This window comes from Phaethon aethereus (assembly GCF_964289735.1).
Source record: "Phaethon aethereus genome assembly, chromosome: 14".
Taxonomy (NCBI): Eukaryota; Metazoa; Chordata; class Aves; order Phaethontiformes; family Phaethontidae; genus Phaethon; species Phaethon aethereus.
Genome location: NC_138590.1, coordinates 3780767 through 3805298, shown reverse-complemented (window position 1 = coordinate 3805298; position 24532 = coordinate 3780767). Strand labels below are relative to the sequence as shown.

The 24532-nt window shown below is 37.6% G+C and overlaps 1 protein-coding gene across 1 annotated transcript in view; it reads right to left on the bottom strand.

Moving 5' to 3' along the window:
• The window catches only part of LCP2 (lymphocyte cytosolic protein 2), a gene marked incomplete at its 5' end in the record, with an annotated part of 31704 nt that extends 8520 nt beyond the window's left edge, over positions 1–23184 (bottom strand). The window contains 13 exon segments of the mRNA XM_082006175.1: positions 593–697; positions 804–823; positions 914–935; positions 1724–1811; positions 2021–2090; positions 3308–3408; positions 4174–4372; positions 5707–5739; positions 6579–6615; positions 7529–7594; positions 15909–15955; positions 19620–19682; positions 23107–23184. Coding sequence (XP_081862301.1) covers positions 593–697; positions 804–823; positions 914–935; positions 1724–1811; positions 2021–2090; positions 3308–3408; positions 4174–4372; positions 5707–5739; positions 6579–6615; positions 7529–7594; positions 15909–15955; positions 19620–19682; positions 23107–23184 — 929 coding nt within the window.
• Positions 23185–24532: the final 1348 nt, after the last annotated feature.

Sequence of the window (24532 nt, the reverse complement as noted above, 5' to 3'; positions counted from 1 at the left end):
ACTTAGCAACATTGCTGGAGCACTTGATAAACCTCCAGTCTTTGTTTCTCTGATAAATTATCCTGGCTGATTAGCAGATCTCAATTACTTTATTTTGTTTTAAGATTGGTCACACTGTTCAGCCCACGTGTCATCTTGAAAATTCTAGAAAATGACCTAGTTCTGCTAGAGAATGCTGTTTGCTATTAAGGAGGAGTTTTGCAGGCTAGTAAAATCAATGGTAAGAAAGTAAAGCTTTCTTTTTCTAACATCCTAAAAAAAAAGTAATAGAACTCATGAAAGAATGTTCCCTAGAGCAAGAACTTGATCTGGTGGACAAAACATGGTTTCTGTATTTCTTTGTGCAACTTGGAAGTGAGTCGTGCCCTGCGTAACGGCTGTTTCAGATATAACTGCAGAGCGAGCTGCTTCTGCATTTACACTTTTCTGTAGCTTACAGCGCATCCTATGCACGTTCATAAAGCAAAACTTTGATATCTGCAGACACTGCTGTCATGCAGTAGCAGTAAATTATACTATCCTGTGTTGCTTAGCCATATTTTTGTTAAATTTAATTTATCCTTTATTAAATTTCAATTAAATGAACACTTACTTTACAGGGGTTTGCTTCCTTAGAGGAGATGGGTTACCTCTTTCATACCTGTCACTTGGTGGGACAGGAGGTTTTGGCATCATTGCTAGCTGTTCCCCCAGGGATCTAAAGCAGGAGCAAGATGATGAAATAAAGGCAAAAAGCTGATTACTAAGAAATAACTGGGTAATACTGGCATCGAGAGTCTCATTTCCAGAGGCAAAACTCTTACCTTAGCTGTGAAGTCAGAGGCTGTAAAACAACAAGGAATAGTTAAGAGAATGTGTAAATGTAGCAAAATAGGTGGAAAACATCAATAAGCACCAAACAAAAAAACCCTACCTTTTCAGGAAAGCCTGGCTTCCTCCCTGAAAATAGTAAAAGCTTATATTTAGAAAAAATGAAAGTTAAGATAATCAACTAAACTTCCTATGAAACAAACAAGTTTTGAGTATCATTGAAAATGAATTTTACAGATTGAAGCACTCAGCCTCCTGAGATGTAAGCCAAAAAAATATTTTGGCTTTGCAACAGATGGCAAAATTGCAATATCTCTCATTAAAGGAAAATTTAAAAATTTTGAGAGGCATGTTTTACAATCATATTTTCTATGGTTCAACTTTGAATTACTGGACAGTTTTATGCCATTATATAATAGATGAAAGTACTTAGATAATAAATAAAAATCATAGAGTAGTCTCTTTATATTCTTTGTAAAATATGGGTTTCAGGTTTGAAACACATGCCAGTTTTTTTCTATGTTTTTTCAGTTCTCAGCATTTTTTTTAAGTCTGGATGCCAAATTACATATAGTATCTTTAGCTTGGTATGCAAGAGTTATTTCCTCTTTTAACCTACTAAATATTTCCTTGTTCATTCACTTAAGTATTACATCGAACCTTTATTGCACAGGGAGCTCATAATGTCTTTCTGTTCAAGTAGTCCTGAACTAGGGTTGCTACTTTCCAGACACAATTTCTCTCACATTATAAGTACTGCTCACATTATTTATTCATAAACGGATCACTTTGTATGTGATTGGATTACAGTACGTTTGGTTGAGCCTCGTTCTTTTGCAGTAATGATATCCAAACTGATAGTTTTTAATAATGAAAAAAACATAAGCAATAAAATGTTAGCATAAGCAAATACTGACCTGATATTGGGCTTTCTCTTTCAAAGGGTGGAGCAAGGCGATCCAGCGGGGGTTTTGTGCTTCTGTCTATAGAAGGAGCTGGGGCTAAACACAAAAGCTGTGTAAGATAATTTGCTAGTATAGGTCAATATATCTTTGTTTTGCATAGCCATGAACTGGTGTTACTTCTTAGAATAACTAGTGAGGCTTCTGTATAAATAGTAGAAGAGAGTGGCACTGAGGAAATATAGGCAAAAGTGAAGTGCTTTGCAAAGTGGGAAAAGCTTTACAAAGAGAAAACCAGCTGTACTTACGTTTCAAAGGCTTGATATTTCTGTCTCTACTTGAGTCATTGTTGCTTGGTGGAGGAGGAAAAGATGGCAGCTAAAACAAATATTATATATGTGGTTAAAGTGTGTCTTTGCCTTTTTGTTTTAATTTTAGTATATTAACCCCACCACACCACATCTGCCAATCTTTGTCACTGGTATGGTGCAAGGAACAGGTCTCTGCTCAACGCAGGAAGGATAGGAGCCGTATAACACTCCTGAAGAGTGGCCTACATACATGGGGTTTTTGTTAGGTGCAGGGTTGCCTCCATCTGTTTCGTCTCACAAGCAATACTCTAGTGGGATGTTATCTTTGGGGACGGCATGAGTATTGTCAAAGGGAAGAAACAGGAGCTTCAACAATGCTGCTGCATCTTTGTCCCTCCAATGCAGCAGATGTTAGTTTTGAAAACTGGTACTGAAATTAGTGGATGTAAATTTGAAGTTGAGAAATATGTATTAAGTCTGTATTACTGACACTGCTCAGGCAGGGGGAGAAAGGACTCCTCTTTGTTACTGGGAGAGCTGGGGTCAAACAGCATTGTGTTGTCAGCAGCTGCAAAAGGCATTTGCATCTAAACCTAGATTTCTCCAGACAAATGCCTTCCAATGTTTGTTCTTATTCCAAAAAAATAGAGCAGCAATTTAGGACAGCAGTGTTGAGAGCTCATGACACCTGAGAGTCCTGTGTGTTTTATATGTATGAGTTATGACACTGCATCAGACCAGAATTCCCTCTATCACATCCTAAAATTACCTCTACTTGTGTACTCAGGTAGGTCTAATGTACATCTGTTCTGACATACGGTGGACCTATAGTGTCAGTTGTGAACAGCTCAATAGCTTTCAGTTTTGAAGTATTCACAGTAACAAAAAAAAAAATCGGAGTCCCTGGGGTTCTCATTATACAGTCCCTTATACTTTTATGTGGTCTTAATTCAATTGGATGGTTGCTAGAAGTATAGCTTGGAAAGACTTAGCCTTTTTTTCTTTTTACAGATATCACGAAAGAAACAGAGGCATCTACTACAAATCTATAATTTATATGGAAGAGGCATTCACAAGTGGGTACAAATTTCCAGTGTAAGAAATAGCCAAATAATATGAAATAATTGTTCCATGAAAAAATGGCCACACTGTAAAGTTCAAATCTATTCAGATGGATGAAATTCTTCCTCTACATGCATTATCTGAATAAAAATGGCATTACACTTGGACTTCTAAGAAGGTACTGGCAAAGGAAATAGGTGAAATATTAAGAAAGAAACGTACAGAAGCACCTCTTCCCCCAAATGAGGCTGGTACTGGGGATGGGCCAGGTCGCTGGGGTGGTACTGGAGGCTGATGTGATGATCTAGTTGTTGGAGGTCTGTCTGAAGAGAACAAAAATCCCAAACTAAACAACTACACAGTGTTGGGTTACTTTTATTTTCATTAGATCTTTATGAAAAAGAGCCCTTGCAATAACCTGCATACTTAAGTTAATCTATCATATAGACATTGTTTTAGTATATAATGGACAGTTGCTTTACAATCAGTGTTGGGAGTTACAGGCTCATCTGTCCCTTTGGTGGTGAGGTGACTCCATCTGCTGTCTGTTGGCCCACACTACTTATTTTCGTTCACTGCAATGCAGTGTCTGTGTGAAACACCAGCCAGTCTAAATGGCAGTTTTGGACTCCTGTACTTGACTCCACAGCTGCAGGCTGATGAAGAATCAGACACAAAAAAATGACAGGCAGAGAAAGCTGATCTCTCTCTTCTCCCAATTTTCACTAGTTTCTTGCCACTGTTGTGACAACTGGCTCTGTTCAAGGTTGCACTACTAAAGCTAGTTACAGGTATGCACATATGTTAAATTTCATGCAGATTCAAACCAAAGGCCAAATGATACACACATCACATGAAACTAATCTTTCATCCACCAGAGCTTGTCTAAAGTAGAAAATTTAGTTTTAAAAGTCACAAAGCCACCAACATGCTGTAAGTCTGTGTCACTAAATCTTGTTCATGAACTACACTGTTGACTTCCAGGAAAAAACCTTCTATATTCCATTACCACTCACCTAAAATGTGGCTGATAATGTGTGAAAATTTCCTTTCCAAATTTTTAATAACAGTTAATTTTTAGTAATTACCTATATAATCTGTGTTGTTTGCAAGTGACTTAGCGGGAAATATGACATTGTGGTGTGCTTTATCATTATTGGATGGAGGTGGCTCATAGCCATCACTGTCATGTTCTGCTTCCTCAGGTTCTTCTGTTGGTGATTCATAGTCAGCCTCCTCTTCCTTTTCCTGGTCATCATCAGGGCTTTCATAGTCATCGTCTTCATCCTGGCAAATGAACATAAAAGATAGGTGCTGTAACAGCATGCTAAACACTTCAGTGCAATTTCCTTGTGGCCTTTCCCTGAGGTCTTTTTCACTCTGGAGAATATCAAGTTTTTAAAACCAGTTTGAGTGAAAAAGTCTGTGTTGGAATAAAATGGGGCAAGGAAGCAGTATTTTATTAATGCATACAGAACTCATCAGGTGAGTGTCACTTTATAACACTAACTGCAGTGGAAGGTCAAGATAAGGTGATTGATAGCTTACCGAAATGCACAGTGCCTTTGTTTTAGGTAACAGACAAGGCACCAGGAAACAATTCAGGGCTTCCTAGAAACACACTGGAACAGCAGTTGATGCCATTTGGTATTCGTTCTTAATAGCATGTACTCCACAGCCTGCAGCTCAACTATTTAAAAATGCTTCAGAAAAAATAAGGTCTTTGATAGGGGTCTTGGTGCCCTCCACTGACCAGAACAAAACCAGCAGGACCTAGTAAGATCAGCGAAAATATGGTAGCAGTCATTGCACATCTCTTCTGTGCAATCTGCCAAGGCTTACAAGAAAAAGAATATTCAATTTGTCATTGGTATCTTGGCTGAAAGTTCCAGACTAGCTCTGTATTGACATAGAGCCCAGGTGCTCTGTAGGTGGTTATTTTTACCTTTTGTGCTCCTAAAATAGCAGCAAAACTCCTACAAACTTAGTAGCAAGTAATTTTTAAAAATCCCTCTCCATTTTTTGCGAAAAAGCATTGGCACTGGTCAATATAAGAGACCTTCATAAACCTAGACTGTGCATCAGTCAGCTTATTAATTTAGCTAGCTGAGCTGTGTATGCTTCATCTAATGATTACATTTTCTATGCCGAAAGGCAAAAGGAACTTTTGCAGTATAGTTGGCTTCAAAAAATTAGATTCTTCAACAAATCAACTCGAGAGAAGAAAATGGCAAGAATTTGCCATAGAATAACATAGCAACCTTTCCTTTACAGGCTGCCTCTTTCAGGAGCTTGAAGTAGGTATGTGAAATTCAGCTATGGTTCTGTGGAGACCTGCTCATAGGCTGTGAGCTTCTCTTGAGCCAGGGGTGTAGGACTGCCATTCTGAAGCTCTGCCTTGCATTAGCAGGGGCGACCCTTTTCTCCCCTGGTAGAGAAGAAATTTGTATGCAGCTACCCCAATCATTCATGCTCCTGCTTCTCTTTCTCCTCATCCTTAACAGCCCCTGTCATTGCACTCTCCATCCGTGCTGCCCAAAGTAGATAATGAGAGAAATGATAGACCTTAACAGAAGAGGTAATCTATTCAACCAGCAGGTTTTGTTAATCCTGATACTCACAAATGAAGACCAGCCACCGTCGTCTTGACTGTATCCTGTGTAAAGAAGCATAACCACAGGCTTCTTAGGATCTACAGCTTTAAACTATCAAGACGTAACTTGACAAAAAGGACACGACAGATCCCAGATCAGTTCTGAACCCCAGTGCTATGCCACAGGAACAAGGCAGGCCTTCCAAAGGCAGGCAGGCGTTCATGAAAGGTAGTACAAATAACATTCCAATTCAAAACTAGGAGCATAGCTAGCTTGTGTGAGATGATAGATGTGCTGTCACTTCAAGTTTGTCCTACAATTCCAGTTTTAAATATAATTTGAAGTAGAATGCTTTCAGAATGAGGACAGACTTCTTATCTCTTTGTTTAATACTATTTTAGCTTTCGTATCAAAAGTTTTTTTTAATTTCAGTAGGACTGGGGGAACATGGTAGCTTGCAGAAGTTTTAAATGCTGATGGCCTATTAAGAAAATAATCAAAATAAAAATTCAAAATATGGGAGACATCTAGAAGCTTACCTCTCCTATATAGGGTGCTGCTAGCAGTAGGGGCAGGGGGCAGAGGTGTTGGAAAAGACATATATAAGCACTGATACTGTGTGTTGGGTTAAAGAAAGGCAGTTTGGGAATGCCTGTGTAAATGTCTCTGCCCTTGCCTTTCTTCACCATGTTTTCCATTTTAAAAGTATTTTTTCTTACTTGTTCTCCTGTAACTACTCTTTATTCTTTTTGCAACTTCCTTGTGCTCTCATCTTTTTCCATTTGCTGTTTTGGGTCCCTCCACCACCACCACCACCCCCCACCCGCCCTGCAAGGATTAACTTAATATTTTAATGTTTTTAAACACTTTTGTTGTTGGAGACTACCTGCCAGTACACACTTGCCTGGATTTTCAGGACATTTTTGTGTTTGGGCCCTGCAACAAAGATACAAACAAATGAATTCGTTGCATTTGCAATTCTTAAATAGTTTAAGCATACTAAAATCTATTGCAAATAAAGGTAATGGTTAGCTTTAACAGTAGAATGAAGTTTACGTAGGTGAGTTTAACTCTCTCAAAATGTCAAAAACACGCTACTTCATATTTCATATACAGGATCCTAATGTAAGCTAAATTGTCTTGAAAAAACTTCAAGTCAGTGAGGTCGAGTGTTTAGAAACAAGACGGCTCAGTAAATAAGTTTACCGGGGCGCCACTCCTGCAAATAGAAACTTTCTTTGCTAATTCCATTCAAGCTGCTGAAAGCCAAGTTCATAAATATTTGTAGGGTTGATAAATATTTTTATGGTTTTCAGTTCTAGTTGTGAGCTCTAGTTAATGCAAAGGTGTAAAATCCTGTTGCCAGATGATGTAAAACCATTATGTAGACTAGGCTTAGATTTTCATTGTGTATATATATAACAATTGTTCTTTTCTCATGCAGTGTTCTTGTAATTTTTGTTCTTTTTCTATTGCAAGAACATTATATTCAAGGATAAGTCATAAAGTATTAAAAATATAACAACGTATAGGTCTGTGAAATGCATATATGATGGTTTATTAATGCAATAATATGTGCCTGGACTTTATAGCATTCCTAAAGATTAGGATACTCAGATGGAAAACTATATGAAATTTATATGTTACTTGGTTCTGGACATGGCAGAAGTATCTAGGGTGTTCATGGGCTGAGGCTTTGCTATTCTTGATAACATTAACAAAACAGAGTTTTATTTTATATAATTTCCAGGCTGTCCCTCTGACCCAGATATTATTGATCCAATGGAAAACAGTCCAGAAAAGATATATCTGAAAGCTTTGAAAAAGAAAGATTAATTGTTTTACTTACCATTTTGGAAGGAAAGATAGCCTCCCTTCATTTCTGTTTATTTCTTGACTTAATTTACTTACAATTCTATTTAAAAGAAACACAAAAATAGTTTAAAAAAACACCTTGAAAATTGTCAGTCATTTTCTTAGCTGCTTTCCCTCAATGTCTCCTAAATTAAATCTGGTAATTCAAAATTATTATTTACTATGTGGTAAGAATACAGAATTTATCATTTTGCGAAGTTGTGCTATAGCCATATCCACTTGAAAACTAGACTTTTACATAGATAAAAACCCATGTTGTTGGATCAAGTTTAAAAATAAATATTAAACCCAGCAAGCCTTAGAAACTTTGGGTGTGGTAGACATCAATGCACAAGAAATAATGGTGATTGCATTTGTATTATTTTGCATGGAAAACACAGATAATGCTTCAGGAAACAGCTTCTACCAAGCTTATGGTTGCAAAAGCAGGGATTAAATGTACCCTATGTCTACTCTCTATTCTTTTTGTCTCCCTCCCTCTATAACCAAACTATACCTAATTCAGAATCCTTTGGGTAAAGAAGGTGAAAAGGTTGATTTAGTTCCATGTTATAACACATCTGTAGGGCAGGCAGGGCAGAAATATTCATGGAACATATGAAGACCATAGCTGTATGTCTAGAGAGATTTTTCCAAGTTGTGTGTGTCATCACTTACGTGTAGTTTGTATATAGCAGTAGGGTGAGTAACAACCAATGAAATGCAATATTGGGTGAAATTTTGGTCGGGATCATGCATTTATGCTGCTAATATTGCTGGCATCCATAGCCAGCACAGACACGTGGTACAGAGAGTTTTGTTATTTACTGACTCCCTAAGAACAACCCTGAGGCTACAGGACAGTCATTAGTGGGATCAACAGAATTAAGTCCTCTAAAAGCAACAGAATTCTGCTCTGAAGTTTGCCTCTATGACTAGTTTGTTTCAAAGAAGAATTATGATGAGTCATAGATTCTTAATTCTCATTATTTCTTTTTGAGGAAAGTCCCACCGAGAAAGTCCTGTGACAACCAAAGCAAATTGCTTGCATACATCTGGTTAAAAATACCCCATTTTACTTCTAGCTGACATTATTTAGGTCTATCAGAGACAGTAATTGTGGAAATAGAAGTAGTATGAAAAAAATTAGACACTCAACATGTCTGGTTATCTCAGATTCTGAATTCTGTAAAAGCTTATACTTTAATGTTTGTTAGTGCAGAATTCTGTTCCATACATCTTAGATCTGGTCCGTCAAACTTTATATCAGTATTGTAAAATCTTTGTTTATGGCCAGGCAGTGGCCACTCTATTTTGCTTTTCTTCTCTTCCATGTCTTTTTCTGCTACTCAGCAATAATAGTCTCCTAGTTTTTTCCAAATGACCTGATTTGTGCATCTCTCATGTCTAACTGCTTTTCTGGGCTGTAACTTGAGGAAGACAAGCTCTCAACCAATCTAACTTCTAAAAAAAACCAACAAAAATATTTTATTTTATCCTGAACCATGCTAACAGACTTTCTCTTATTTTGAATATCCCTTCTCTTGCCTTTGCGATTTACCTAATACTTATCTTACTGTAATTCAGATTAAAAGACAAATTCAAGGCATAGGGTTGCTCTGTTTTATTATGGAAAATGTTATGGGGACAGATCAGGCTGCCAGCAAGTACTGGAGAACAAGCAATTTCAGATCAGTATGATCTGGATGAAGGATGAAGATGGGTAATTTGAAGTTAAGGATATGTACTCAAGGATCCAAGCATGAAAATAGAAAGGCAGAGGAAGAATATTTTTTGGTTTTTCTTTTTTAAGACAGTACTTAACAATTTTCTGATTTGAAGCAACTATTGTCGTACTTGCCCCTTTTGAAATAAGCACATGCACAAATGTTAATAATTTGAGAACGATTACAGCTGTCTAAAGCTGACATCATTACCCAAGCAAATTGTATAAAGCAAGAAAAATGCCAAGTTACAGGCATAGGACTCCTCTTGCTCTTCTTCTTTCCCATGCAATCAACACTCTTCAGCACAAGAAATTTCCTTCTGCTGCACATGTTAAGGAAGTTGCTGTGTGAATAATAAATTCCATGTGAAACATCAAGAAACGTTCTGGGCTGAACAGGGCATTGCATATACCAGTGCTGTGCGTGAAAAGTGGATTACGGAACCTGTGTGTGGCTTATTCTCTCTTGTAGAAGAGGTAGAGGAAGGATCTTTCATAACATTGTGTTTATTTTCAGCTAAAGAAGTAAAATTAAGATCACTGGTTTTAGAGCTAATGATTCTTTTAGTTCAGACTTACACGGGTATGAATGAGACCTGAGTGTTTGGAAGCTTTCTGGACTAAACCTGGGCTGGCTGCTGTGAGGATTTACACCAACTGGTTTTTGAGGAAAAACTGAAAGGAAAAAGTTGCTCATCTTCTCTTGCTGCCAAAATTTTAATCATTTGCTGCTTAAAATGCAGTGTCTGATCTTTGCTTGAAGTTTATTTGAAATGCTTCAAACCAGTGGCTGAGAGCTTATTAGAAGAAAGTGAAGCTTATATAATGGTAACATTTTACAAGCAACGTTATTACACAAGATCAGTGCGCTGAGCGGCTGAGGCTGTAGCCATGTGAGGAAGGAAGTACCAAAACCACACTGCTATCTGAGCTGTGGGAGTGGATGATAGGAGAGGATAAAGCAACAGCGCTTGCAGCAAATGTTACTCAGACTTCTCTTTCTACCTCCTCCACCAGACATTTAGCTTAAAACTGGCAGGAAGTTAAAAACAAGAAACCTCACACAACCAACCCCCAAAGCAGCCCTCCAAAACTGGCTTTTGTTCACTTAACTGCAGATGCTGTTGTCGTGGGTAGAATCCATTCTACATGGATTGGGATAAAGGACTTAAGATGGGTGAGAGAGATGGAAGGCAAAGTCCTCTAGGGCCAGGAAGTTGCATAGTGCATATGGAACACTGTCAAGAGCGTAGTTGGTGGTGAAGTCTTTGTTTTGGCCTTTGAGAAAAGTCTGTTGGGCAGATGCAATATTATTACACTGGCTTCAAAACTGACAGAGGATCAGTTATGTTCTATATCTTCCAATAACCTTTAGTATCCCATCTGAGAGAGCATGTGTACACACACTCACCTCTACCCAAGGGGTACCTTTTTAGAAGAGAAGGGCATTATAGACTTCTTAATTTTTGGTTTTGCACTTAGACTTTTCTGTAAGTAGAACAAGTTTCAGACTGCGCCATGTTTGTAGGCTCAGAATGTGTCCCGTTCAGAACTCGGCACACTTACCGTGTTTGAACCGGCAGATGCAATTATGTACTTTAGTGCAACGATGCTCTTTTTATTACTGGAAATTTTCACAAGTGGTATGGGATATACAATTAGCTTTCTGACCAAGGTAGAAAATCGCAAATCTCAGGTCTGCTAGCAACCTGACACTGATGGTGGCCAAAGGGATCAACAGCCTGTATTAATACCTTGACTTACTGAAAACTTGGAAATGTTCCACCTCAAGATAGTAAGCCATAAGAGTGGCAAAGACTAACTTCAGTGTTTAGATCATGGTTCAGGTATCAACCAACCACCAACATTATTTTGAGTGAGATCTTTGCTTTTTCTTGTTTAATAATTCTGACCACATTAAGTAAGGCCCATTCTGTTGAATGCGCTTTAAAATATTTTGCAAGACTCACATTTGTCATCCACAAGCATAAACCTTTACGACCTTCTGTGACTGCCGATAGTGATAATGAGCAATAAGAAAACTCCATGTGTCCCTTAAGCTGTATATTGGCCTTTTGTTTCGTTATATTTATTATCAAAATGTTAATTACACCTCCATGGTCAGGTCTGAGTTTCATTTAGTGCTATAGACAGATATTCAGTATCTGCTCTGTGCAAAATATACCATATCCCTTCCCTGTTTCACCAATTTTGTGAAGCCTCAATTGTGTATATATTAACCTTGTGATATTAATATTAACTTAAATGGTTCTTTCATAAGGTAGCAAGTACAAGAGTAATATGATGAGTTCAACAAAAAACATAACACTATGGTTTTTAACAGTTTTTCATACTGTTACAAAAATGCCATGTATTAAGCATAGTGTATGTTTGAAGAACACAGGTTGCAACTGAGCTAAGCTATTAATAACCATGGTTAGGTCAACCATGATGCTATCTCTTACTTAGGATGACAGCTACATTCATGATAACCCAGTATCTAAAGCTGATGGTCATGCCACAATTATTTAATTTAATTTCTCAGTGGGAAGAGGGAGAAAATTTATGTGTCAGGTATTCCTACCAATAGATTACTTGGCCCAAATGTTGCTGCTCCTTAAAGGTCTGTGGCAATGTGATAACTTTGGGATAATGGCTGAATGTCTCCTGGGCCATAGATTTCCACTAAATCTGTGAACAAGTGAAGTAGGGAAAACCCCTTGTGGTCTGGAACCTGGAGACGGAGTTCCACCACGCGTAATCATGCAGTATCAGGTTTTCATATATTGTTCAGCAGTGCCACAGCAGATCTATGTAGGTCACCGGAACAGGTAGGCACGCATTCATAGAATAGCAACTACGCTTAAATTCTTAAGATATGGTTAGTATTCTTAAAAGTAAAGTTTTACCAAGTGATTTAAAGCTGATACTCTCTATCTTCAAATAGAAATGTATATATTCAAGTAGAAATACTATGTAGTGGAATTTTCTGTTTAGCTTGAAGCGCCCCTAGCTTAGACTGTGTCCAAGTCCTGCCTTTTGAACGGGAGCCTCAAACCAGTCTGAGAATCTCTCTTCACTCCCTCTCCTCTGTGTCTACCCAGAGCAGTTCAACTACAACACAGAACCGGCAAAGACCAAGTGGCTTTTTCTACCTCCCTCTTGTCTAACAGAGAGTGGAAGTGAAGCAGTGAGTGGAGCTGTACTCTGGCTTTTGCTTTGGGACCCGTGCCTGAGCTAGGCCATTGATTCTGCTGTGCACCTAAATGGCAATGAAAGAAAGGCTTCCATGTTAAATCAAAATATAGCATTAAGCAAAGTTGATTTTCTAAACTCCTCCCTAAGATTGCTTTAATAGCAACATAAATGCAAGAGGTCTCAGGGTTCCAAAGAGTGACAGCATCATCAATGCAAATATTCTGAATGAGAGTAAAAATTTAGTTGTATTTATCAGAGAAGTCACAAATGGAAGAATAGTTTCAAATCTGCAGGTTTATTTAAAGGCCTAGATACTGCAAGGAAAGGAGGGCATGTTGCCAGTTGTCTAATGCGCTCTGTGGTACAGCTTTACACGTAACTCAAAGATGAGGACAACTTTTGGTTTTGATCCTCTCAAATAGTCTGTGGCAAAGTCGATCTTCATTCAGTCTTCATTTTCCATCCTCCACAAGATATCATGCCCCAGTAAACATGCGGGACGGATTTCTTTAACCATGCCAGTAAAGATGACCTTGTCTACAAGACCTCAATATCTCTGGCACGCATACAGGAAGGTCAGGGGGTGACTGCAAACAAGAATGGGAGCCCCTACTGAGGTAAATGGACTGTGGAGTTTGTTACAAACCCTCAAGAAATCCATGCGTGGCCTTTGTGTATGCAGGTGCAGTGAACCCTGTGCAGACTTGCTGTCCATTATCTCTTTTGCCTGCAAAACACTAGCCAGAATAAAACTTGCAGGACTGTCTGGGTGCGTCAGCCACTGTTATATAGTGCTCTTTTATATCTAAATTTTTAGCAAAATTGTCAGTAAAAAGTTCAGTCCTTTTAATGGAAAGTTTTAAAGATTTTATGAAGTATTTTAATTTTCAAAATAGTGTTTAAATCATTTTCTGGTATTTAAAAGTAAGCCAAAAGAAGATTCATGAAGATGTGCACCTGTAACATGGCTGGTGGAGAGTAACATTCAAAATAATAATTCTGTTAATAATAACAGAAGATTGGGGGGGGATTAGTTTCAGAAAGTGGCCTATAATACTTTGTAATGACAACTGTTACCTACTTAGACACTTGTAAGTCTTGTAAAGATTCTTGTAAAAGTCACAGAATCATTCCCAAGTAATGCCACAGTTATTCAAAACTTGATCAGTAGATGTGCTCAAACGTATATATTTAGTAAATCCACATACCCAGCTCAGAAGGTTGGTAAGGAGGTAGGCTGTGGTTTGCAAATCTTGTGTAGTTGCAAGTGCTGGGTTCTGTTCTCAGTACACGTAGATCAGCATAACCCCACTAAAGTTACTGGAGAACAATCTCTTATACATGTACTTTTTATTCATTTCACTGATCAATGCTGTAAATGTGACACTTGCTATTTATATTAAACATTTTTACAGAATATGCTCAGATTTTAGCACTGTTGCATATCAGGTACTATAACTACAATATACTAATGTGTATTTCAGCTTCTAGAAGAACTCCTCCTGATAGGTGAAGTTTGCAGTATGATGTAAAAGGAATGAATGTGTGCGAGTAGAGGGCAACAGCATGCACTTTCCATTTTGGTAAGAGCATGGAGGTTCTGAATAATGAAATTCTGAGTAATGAAATTAATGTTAAAAAGAATGGCAGGTTCTTCTACCCATTAATTTTCTTCTGTTGTTTGTTTGTTTTGTTTGTTTGTTTTAAATGGCAACCAGTTCTCTTCCCTATCTTCTGTTGTTTGTTTGTTTTGTTTGTTTGTTTTAAATGGCAACCAGTTCTCTTCCCTATTAAAGCTCTAAATTCTTGTTTTAAACAGTGGCATTGGATTAGGAGCCCACATCGCACCAACCTTTTTCCAGGTGTATTCACAATATTCTAGTGAACTGTTTCCCTGATTGTTAGTGTGGAGAAAGCTGAGAACAAGGGCATTAGTTCCAGAATTTTCATTCAGGTTTATAAATTTACTTATTTATTCAGTTCTTCAAGTCGTGCACCAAGCTTCACTCTTCTTTTAAAGCTCTTGATTTCAAGTTCTCTTCTTGTTGAGAAACCCAAAAGAACTGTCTAGAAAAGGCTGTTCACTTTCTGCTAGAGTGTTACAAGGTAAGTGGACTGTGAAAATCGAATTTTCAAAACATTTTTGAGATATCAATAGATTAGACAAGATAGGAGCAACTCCATAGCGTTAGATTTCAATGTAAGTATTCACCTATGACATTAATATGTCTCATATGTGTGTTCAATAGACCTTCCACTGAACACTTCTGACTCACACTTTTGAAAGAAAAGCATGAAAACTTCTCAAAATTAGAAGTTCAAACAAGGAGAACACAAGGCAATTTTGCCAAAGGACTGTTAAGGAAGGACAAATTATCAGAGAATTACAAGCAATGTGTTTTACAATATCGTAAGATGACTTTCGCACAGACAATCTGGTGTACGTCTGGTCCCTCAGTCCCAGTAACCGTAGTTAAATGTTGCTTTTAATTGACAGTAACTTGAAAAATGCTGAGACATCTGGGCATCTTTTTTTTATAGCATCTGGACCCCCTTACTAACACATCATACACCACCAGTCCCTATTATTGGGAAATCTATTGTGTGAAAATACAGCTATGATCTTAAGAAACATGTCATGTCTGAGGCTTTCAAGTTCAAGTCCTTGCATATCTGACCCAAACAGAGGTATCCTCCTGCCCTCGGATCTAGCCACCAGCTTACCCATGATTGCATAAACGTGACAGATCACACAGGTATTTCAAAATTTTTCAGTATTCTTAGCTTCACCAGAACATCTTACGCAAGCTCTGGTGCATCAGAAGCGGCGAAGCAGACTATCTCCCATAGCAAAATCAAGATACGCATAGAGGGAGTGAGTCTGGAACGGGGAAATGAGCAACCAACAGCCATGTTAGAACAACTGGAGTTCCTTTTTTTTCCTCCTTACTTTGTTTAGAAGACCATGAGGAACTTCATGTGTCTCATGGTTAGGAACCTCTAACTTCCAGCTTAAATATGTACCAGACAACTCACAGCAAAATAAAATCCATTGTTTTTCACCATGAAATATTAGAAGAAGCTAATTTCTCTGTAACTCAGTATCGACTTAATAGGAATATTGTTCTTTATTTAGTAACTTCTATGAAATTATGAAAGCTATTCAGATAAATGTGAAACTTTTTCAAGGCCTAATCCACAGGAGCTAAGGAAACATATTTATGGACGAGTTCTTTTTTCCAGACAATTATTTTGTATTGCTTCATTGTGCTTGAGCAGGCATGACAGCAGTCTTTTTATTTTGGAACATTCTTCTTTTTCTCTCAGTACAGTGCAATAAACAGGTCTCTAACTAATCACTCACAAATCATTTGCCCAGTATTTCCTGTGAGTTTTCACTGCAAACCATCTAAGATTATTTTTAATGTTATATCGGTTTGGCTTTACTTACGGCACTCTGAGTTTGGGAAATTTCTGAATATCATTTTCTGACATGTTCTGAAAAGGAAACACATGTTATATATCACAAAATTGTCCATGAAACACCCCGACTTACAAAAGTTTACTTATTTAAAAATGTGGCATGAAGTTTCAACTGATAGGAACGTAAAGTGCATAGAAAAGCAACACAAGGTAACAGCCTGCCCATCCTATGGCTCGTAAGAGAGTTGAACCCCTTTTAATAAAAAATCCTGTCTATATCTTTTTTTTGTTTTGCTGGATGTTAGTTTTTACTTTATGTTGCTGCCAGTTGTATTAAATTATCTAGAAGGCTGATAAACATCGTGTATATTTGTTTACACACAAAGGGCTTCAACAAAATAATCACATCTAACTTCAAAGAGAAGTATTTCTGTAGCGGGAATGTTTTAATGATAGCTTGTTAAAATGATCTCTAAGGAGAAGTAAAATTTTAAACCAGGTCTTACCAGACAAGAGTTGGGTAAATTTGTTTGTTTACCAGCAGATGAGCCATTCTTCCAGTATTAATATCAAATTAATGGGACTCTGTGCAAAGTTGAAGTCATTTGCTTTTCTGATTTGGGTTCTAATCCAGTTCGTTTTGGTGTTATATTGTCACATTGACTTACAGGCAAGGTTAAAATTCATCCCTGCTCCGCTTCTCAAAAGAACTGGAAATAAAACTCTCTTGTGCAACAGCTTCCTCCCTAGAGATTGTCAGAGATACTTAAATAAAGCAGATGAACAGCCAGTAATCCAAAAAATTCCAGAACTATTTTTAAGTCTTTTTTTTTTCTCTCTTTTCTTTCACTTGCTTTCTGGATATTGCTTTTCATTGTACATTGCCATCACCTAGCATACAGGACAACATATCCTTGATGTATTTATTGTTAAAGAAGTCTTGAGATACTATAATTTGTCTCAGGGGGCAGTGCCAAACAATTATTAGAGCGCCACATCCTGATAACAACCTGTGCTACTGATTACAGGTGTGAGCTCAACAGAACAGGCATGGTCTGCTTGAAATCATCATCAGTGGCATTTTTGCTGGCAATTTTGGAATTATGCTTCTCACAGTGAATATAAAAGGACACAATATTTCAAATGTTTTTTTAAACACTTGTAGTTTTAATGTGCAATGAAATGCCCTATGTAAAGAGCTGTTCCTGGTAAGGAAGGCTATAAATTCTGATTTTATGCTATTTTGCTTCACATCTTTTTAGTATAGCAAAAAAATATGGCATTTGAGTGACTTCAGAAGCTAGATATATTGAATTCCTTCATGTCTGCATGCTGAAATCGGGCAAAGTTGTGTATGATTGCAAAGTTTCGGGGTAAGACTGTAAATTTTAAAATAGACCACCATTTGCTGGAGTAGCGGAGAGTTTTGTGCCAAGAACCTTATCTGAAACAACACAGTATATGTAAAATTACATGTTCTGCTGGAGATGTACCTGGAAAACTCCTCAGACTTAAGAGCAGCTTTGGCAGCCTGACAAAAATCTTTCTAGAAACTGGGATGGGGGAGGGAATGTTTCTTCCCCCTTCAACCATAATGTAGTGATGAGATTGCAGATTACTCCTGACCTCAGCTGAAACGTGCTAAGTCTTGAGAGCTTTACTGATGCTCCTGCAGAGAGGGTCGGCCCCTCTCTTCTTCCATCATGTGCAACTCCAAGTTTAGGGCAGATTAGTTCACTATGAAAACTTTTGAGAAGTGTTTTGTGTAGTTAATCACAAGCTTTGCAAACCTTCTTTGGAACATGGATGATAGTCTGGTTCTTTCTTTCTTACTGCCAACAGTAAGAAGTTTCTAATTACACATTGGTTCACAATGCTATCAATGATTTTCAGAAGAGAACAAATCCTCTCTCTGTTTTCCAGCACTATTTTGCCTCTGGGAGTACTCAGAGGAGTAAAACACAGAAAAATGTAGTCCCTTTATGGGAATGTCCTGTAGGATTTACTGAAGAACTGTAATTTTTTCTAAAGACTTTTTAAGCTTCTCTCTGGAATTCTATTCTGGTGATAAACCTGACAAATATTATGGGTTTAAACTCTCATAAAAGGGCCATGTTGCTATTTTAAATGGTAGAGAATTTTATTAGAATAAGTTACGTGGAATCCCTCTGGTTTTATTCTTACTACACCTCAACCTGAATTCCCTTGTGGTAGCCAATAGATACAGAAATGTGACTTTGAAACTAGGATGTTATTCTGATTATTTTTGCAGTCATGTTTACCATGGAGATCTGACAATAGATATAAAACCTGCAAACACTCAGTCTTAACAGTTTCTTCTGTGCAAATTTAATTTGTCAGTTTCCAATAATTTACAAAATGTAGAAAGACATTTCTTAGAATAACTATTCATACAGAGAAGCAATTTTTCTCCAGATTGCATTGTACTCTAGAATATGCCACTGAAAGTCTCCTTTAGTTGTTTAGCAGGTGAAGCTTTTTTGCATTATACATTTGACAAGTAGGTCAAAAGCTTAAAAAAAGTCTGAGCAGACGTGAGCAGCTGCTTGCTTACTTAATGGAGAAACAGCCTTTGAATCTACTAGGATGCTTCTGAAGAAATGCTGCACTCTGAACAGCTTGTATTTACAGAAACACTCTGGAAATAATAAAAAATTCCAAAAATCACTTAGGAATCACACAGTTATTGCTCTGTTATTTGTACTTCACAAACTTCTAGAATTTCATAGTGCTTCCAGAGCCAGAACTCCCACTCCAGCCACAGACTGTTAGTGCTTGAGCTAAGGAGAATCTCTTAGGGGTTAGGAGGATAAATCCAATGACACACATCTGAATAATTCAGACTCCACCCGGTAGGAGGGAGGTGTAATATCCTGTTCCTGCAAAAGGTGTTTGAAAATTTTTACATCACATTTCAATGAAATGTCAAAAAGCTTGATACATGAGGACAAGTAAATAAAAAATAAGAAAGCTTTAGAAGAGGTATGCATAGATTTCCCCAGTATGACTAATTATACAGATGATCAAAATGACTGCTGTCATGGGAAAAATAGAATAGTTTATATTTGGAAATAAAATAGAAGTAAAATGAAGTAATAATAAAAGCCCCTCCACATCTTCATGTATCTGTATTTAAGACTTGAAAACAGCAGCTATGTCAATGGAAGTTGTCAGCTAAAGTTAAGACAAGTTGTTGGTAAAGCCTGGACTGATGTTGATTTAAACTCACTGGGAATTCACTTACTAGTTTTGGTGCTCTTAAAGTTCATTGATTTTGTGTATTGCTGCGGGAGAAATCTTACTTTAACTATAGAGGCATGAAATCATGATTACAATAGTCATTCTGACCAGGTCTGTGTCTTCTTTAGTAGGAGAGGCCAACTAATAAATGTGAGTTTTCTGTAGTTAATATTTGAAAACAAGCACTTTCTATAAAGGAAGAGATTAATTCGAGACAAGGTTGTGGTTTTGTAACTTCCCTGTCGGTTTAAAAAATACTAAAATAGATACATATTAAACAACATGCTTGGGTTCCCAGTATTCCATACTTAAAGCAAGACGTCTGGCTGTTTTGAGCAAAGGTGTTTACTTCTCATATTTGCACCTCAGTAACCATTTGCGAGCGAAGTACTTGGCATCTGCCAATGCAGGAGAAGGAGAAGTCAAAACAATTGCTTGATTGGAATTTTACAGGAAGGAATTTTACAACTCTACTTACCAAAAACCTTTGTCCATTTATGCTGTGCTTTCTCACGACTTTCTCACAGTCCTTGTACTTTAACTGTCAATGAATAGAAGATAATTATTGCACCCTTAATTATGAGAATGGATTAAGACACTTAGACATAGAGCTATCTTTGAGTAGATGCTTCAAGTTACCCTTTTGCATGCTAGAGCCTGTCTAAATGTCTCATTTTGTTCTTTAAACATTGATTTTTAAGACAAAGATTCTTCAGTGGACTTGAGGATTTTCGTCCATTTAGGAAGATGTAATTCCTCATATTTAAAAACCACCTCACAGCTGCCCGGCCCAAAGAAATGTTTGCAAAACAAACGGATAGTTGTGGTACTGACTGGGATGAACAGTTGCAGAAAACAGGAGGTACAGCAAAACTTTAGTGTCTTGGAATACTGAAGCCCTGATCACAGTCGCTGAATTCATTGTGATCAAGAAGCTTCCTCTTCTGGATGGAAATGTTGCGTGTTAATCTTGGAAATTATCCACAATATTTGGAAAGCTTTTGCATGATATTATGTTTTACAGTAGCATCTAAGACAAGGACATGCATTTTGGAAGTTGATCACATACATAACAGAAAGCTCCTGGTCCTACCAGGCAAAAGTTTAACAGTAATTTGTGGGACTTAGGGGAAAAAAACCCAACAAATTAAACCTAGCCACATTTAGCAAGACATGACTCAAATATTTCCAGTGGGTCTCTTCAGTGGTTTGGGGTTTTTTTTTTTTAATTTGAACGCTAATAGCATAATGTGAGAACGGAGCTTACATTTTTGATCTGGCTAGAATGCATTTTTCTCTCTTTCAAGTTGATCGAGTCTGTACCAGAAGGAACCCAAAGAACGGGCAGACAAAGTGACTTTTTGGAGCCTTCAAGACAGAAGAATGGCTCTGGTCCTGCCTGAAACTTTAGCTAGTGAACGTTACGCAGAAAAATGAACCTGTGATGCTGGGATAATTCCACTAAAGTAGAGGCCATCTTATAGGGAGTGTTAATGTCTTTTCTTAGTTCTATCCTATTTATTCATTTTAAGGAGTAATCTTGTAACTTGGTGTTATATGAGAACAGATCCTGAAAACTTCTGAACAGCTGAGAGAATATTTTTAGGAGGCACCTTCAGTTACTCATACGCAGAAACAGACCGAAATCTGCTAAATATTTACAGATTCAGATTAAGACTTTTGTGCAGACTGAGGACTTAAACCTGTAAATAAAGTCTCTTTCTTATAGTGAATGTTACCAGCACAAGTCTGTATGCAGCAGTGTGCGACTGCTATGCTTGGTAGAACATATCAGTGTGACTGAGGCCTAATCTCATTCTTAAAGTACTTGATATAAAAACCTGTTTAGCTGTTAAAGATAACCCTCGGGATATTACAAATAGGAACGTCTTTGCCTTTTCTAAAAAACAGTTAGTCTAGAGAAATTATTTGAAGGTTTGGTTCTCTATTTTGAATGCATGGTTTAAAATAACATAGGCTTCAAGTTAACACACCTAAAATCATAAATTAGATGTTTTTACTGTTAAGTATGAAGAATTGTTATTTGACAGAAACTGAGGACTTTATTCATGCTATTAATACATCATAGTGTTGTTACATAAATTACTGATGTTTATGCTGGCTGAATTTTCCTAATATGAAGGTGTAAGCTAACGATGATGAAAATCTTACCACTGCCCTGTGTCATGACCAATCACTTCAGGTGAGAGGAGATTTGAATGTGATTGTTCTTTGAAAATCATCCCACAATTATCTCAGTTTAGGAGGAAAAAAAAATGCTTATCCCTCTTGGACTTGAATCCTGGACTTTGAACATACGGCTGCAGGCAAAATATATTAGTCAGATGCAAGTAAGGCATTCCTAAGGTATAACATTCGACCCTCTGATGATATGTGTGAGGGAAATCGTATGAATTTATCTCTGCAGAAGATCTGGTCACTTATGGCAGTTTCCCAGAGCTGGCTGACGTAGGCTGACATTACTGTCTTATGCAGATTTCTTAGACGACTTTAAGCAGCTTTTGCCCTGATTCACCTCCCCAAAAGTGGAATTCCAAGATTATCTCTATCCCGGGGGGTATCTGGATCAATAGAGGGGAGGTACTCAAAAATTAATGTAACTGGGCCCATTCAGTAATGATAGAACTTACAGTTGGTTAATCCTTTTATCACTGCTAGCAATATCATTATCAACTCTTCCAGGAAGCCATTTCCATTCTTAGTCTCTTGGAAATGGTGATCCAAACCACCATGCACCAATGTTGTAATGTTTTTCATATTTGGCTGAAGTTGCCTGTTGATAATGATCTCATCTGTTCCATGTCAAATTCTTCGTTTCACTTTCCTGTGCCACTAACCCCTGCATCCTAAAATTAGAGGTTTGCAAGTAGTTGGCAGTTTCACTTCTCTGGAGATTTGGTAGACAGAGACTTTGTGTTTGACCTACTTGTCTTTACTAGCTAGGTTTGTATTCTAGTATGAAACTTGCCTCAACTCCCCAAAGAAAACCCTCATAGCATTATAGAAGCCATTGAAACAATAAATTTCACATTATTTCAAAATGAAGCCCAAACTGTTCGATTTTACAAGTCTAGTCTGACAGCTCACTTGAAAATTAACCAGCTATGCTGGTATTACTTGGAAATCTTCTCAAATCTTCTGATTGATCTGAATGTTAAATTCCAGGCTGACAGTTTTGGACTTTGGGAGAAACTTATTCCGTTGCAAGGGAGATGGAGCAGGCGCTATCCATGAGCAATTTACAGAGAATACACAGAAATGAAATTTCAGTAAAACTGGCTCAGTTACACGTTCCTGGGCAATTACAAAGGTGTCAGCAGTGCTATGCAGGGAATATATATTGGCAGTGAATTCCTTTATTGCCTTTCAAAGTATTTCTTCAGTGCGGAGACCCCTCTGCATTGTAAAATGAGCCATGAGTTTAACCAAAGAAGTTTTAGAATAGGGAAGTCAAACCAAAACATGAAAGGTTTTTCCAACTGAGCCTAAAAAAATTCAGAGTCCATGTATCCACAATTGTTAAGTTCCTGGCTGGGTTCTCATGCATGTGATTAGCAAAGACATTCAGAGGCTCATTTGTGAACACTGAGCAATTTGAAAAAAAAAACCTCGCTTCTGAAAATCATTGAAGACAACCTAGAAAGCTTGTAACCTTCACACATTAATGCCTTGTACAGCTGTTAATATGTTACATCAACAATTGTTGTAGTAAAGTGTATACTTTCTCTGAAAAGCCATCAGTTTCTCTTACACCCAATTTAAAACACACTTTCAAGATTCAGTTACAGATTTCCCTGGCCAGTTTAGCTCAGCTGCTTAATTGCCAGTGGTTTTGCTTTTAGTTTTACAGCAAGCTTTGCCCACAATAAAAATATGTAAATTTAAAACAGTGTTACAGTAGCTTGCTCCTCCATCACACAAGGACGAAACAGAGTTAAACTTACCGTCCTAAAATATTCTGCTAAGTCATCTGGGTTCCACGTAACCACGTCTGAACGGTACGGAATGTTTCGCAAATCCATTGTACGTTTTCTCCTCTAGGCAGTTAGAGAACCTTTCATCGCAGTGCTATCGATGAAACAGCCATTCGTTCCCTGGGTGTGACCACCTCCAGCGTGTCCAATAATTCCTTGCCTAATACCCAGCTGCTTCTATTTAAGACCTGTTTAATTTAGAACTGCGTTGTTAGGACATCCAAGAGAGATACTGCTTCCTCTAATACAAAATGGTCTCTTCTCAGAAAAGTTGTCAGCTAGTCAGCCTTACCACTTCCTTTGTCTGAATATAAATAAGTAAACAAGGAAGCACAGCAAAGTGTTGAAAATGTTCTGCCTGCTACATATAAGTAAGCTCCTATGGACTCTATTTGCTTGCAATTGCGTACGTAAATATTTATGTATTTGCACACACTGTACAGTATAAAAATATTGGCATATTATCTGCATAGGCATTGGTTATTGCTCCTGTGCAAGTCTGCCCCAGGCAAGCCCCCCTCCAAAGAAGAAAACGTTCACTTAAGAGAAGCTTCTTCAACTTACCTCACTACCTGAAGTGTCATGTTGTTTTTCTTTGATTTGTACAACAATAAAATGTTATTGTTGGAGTTGTACAAGGAGGTATGCATGAATTACGGTCAGCATTCCTTCAAATAGGGTTATTCCTCAGTGAAACTAAAAAATGGACAATTTTAAATGAAAAAAGATTACATTGTCATTGTTCCAGTGCTCCATTATTCACTTACCTCTAATGAGGAGTTTGTGGCTGAAAAAGAATCCACAGAACCATAATATTACCACAGGGACATGATAGACTGCATCTGTCACGTGTAGCCAATTCAGGCACCATCCTATCAGTAGGTCCCTTTGGTGAGACTACATTTAGTAACTCCAAATGTGCCTGATAAAAAAAAAAAAAGCCAGTACAGTATGTCCATTCTCCCATTTCTTGATGTGCAGCTTCCTCCTAGGCTTGTGCTGGTGTGAGTGCTTGGGGTTGCTGTTCACATCTGCTCCATTAGACTGCACAAAAGGTGGTGTTTTGTGAGCTTCCTATATTAGTAAGAACAGATGCGTAGTTCTGAAGCGCTGGAAAGGAAAGTTCTCTTCTTTCTAATGAAATGCATCACTCCTGCTATTTCTAGTCATTGAAGATCTTCTAACCTTGGGTCTGTAATTTGCAACTGCATTGCATACGAGTGCATGTATTTGAGATCATATCTACAAGTCTCCATAATATTGTATATGAGAGTTTTCCTTTTGAAATTCACAGTCTGATAAAAAGTAGCTTACTTTTTCTGGAGAAATTTTGGTAAATGATGGCAGCGTGGTATTTAAAACTCTCTAAAACTAAACTGCTGTAACAGCTGTTCCA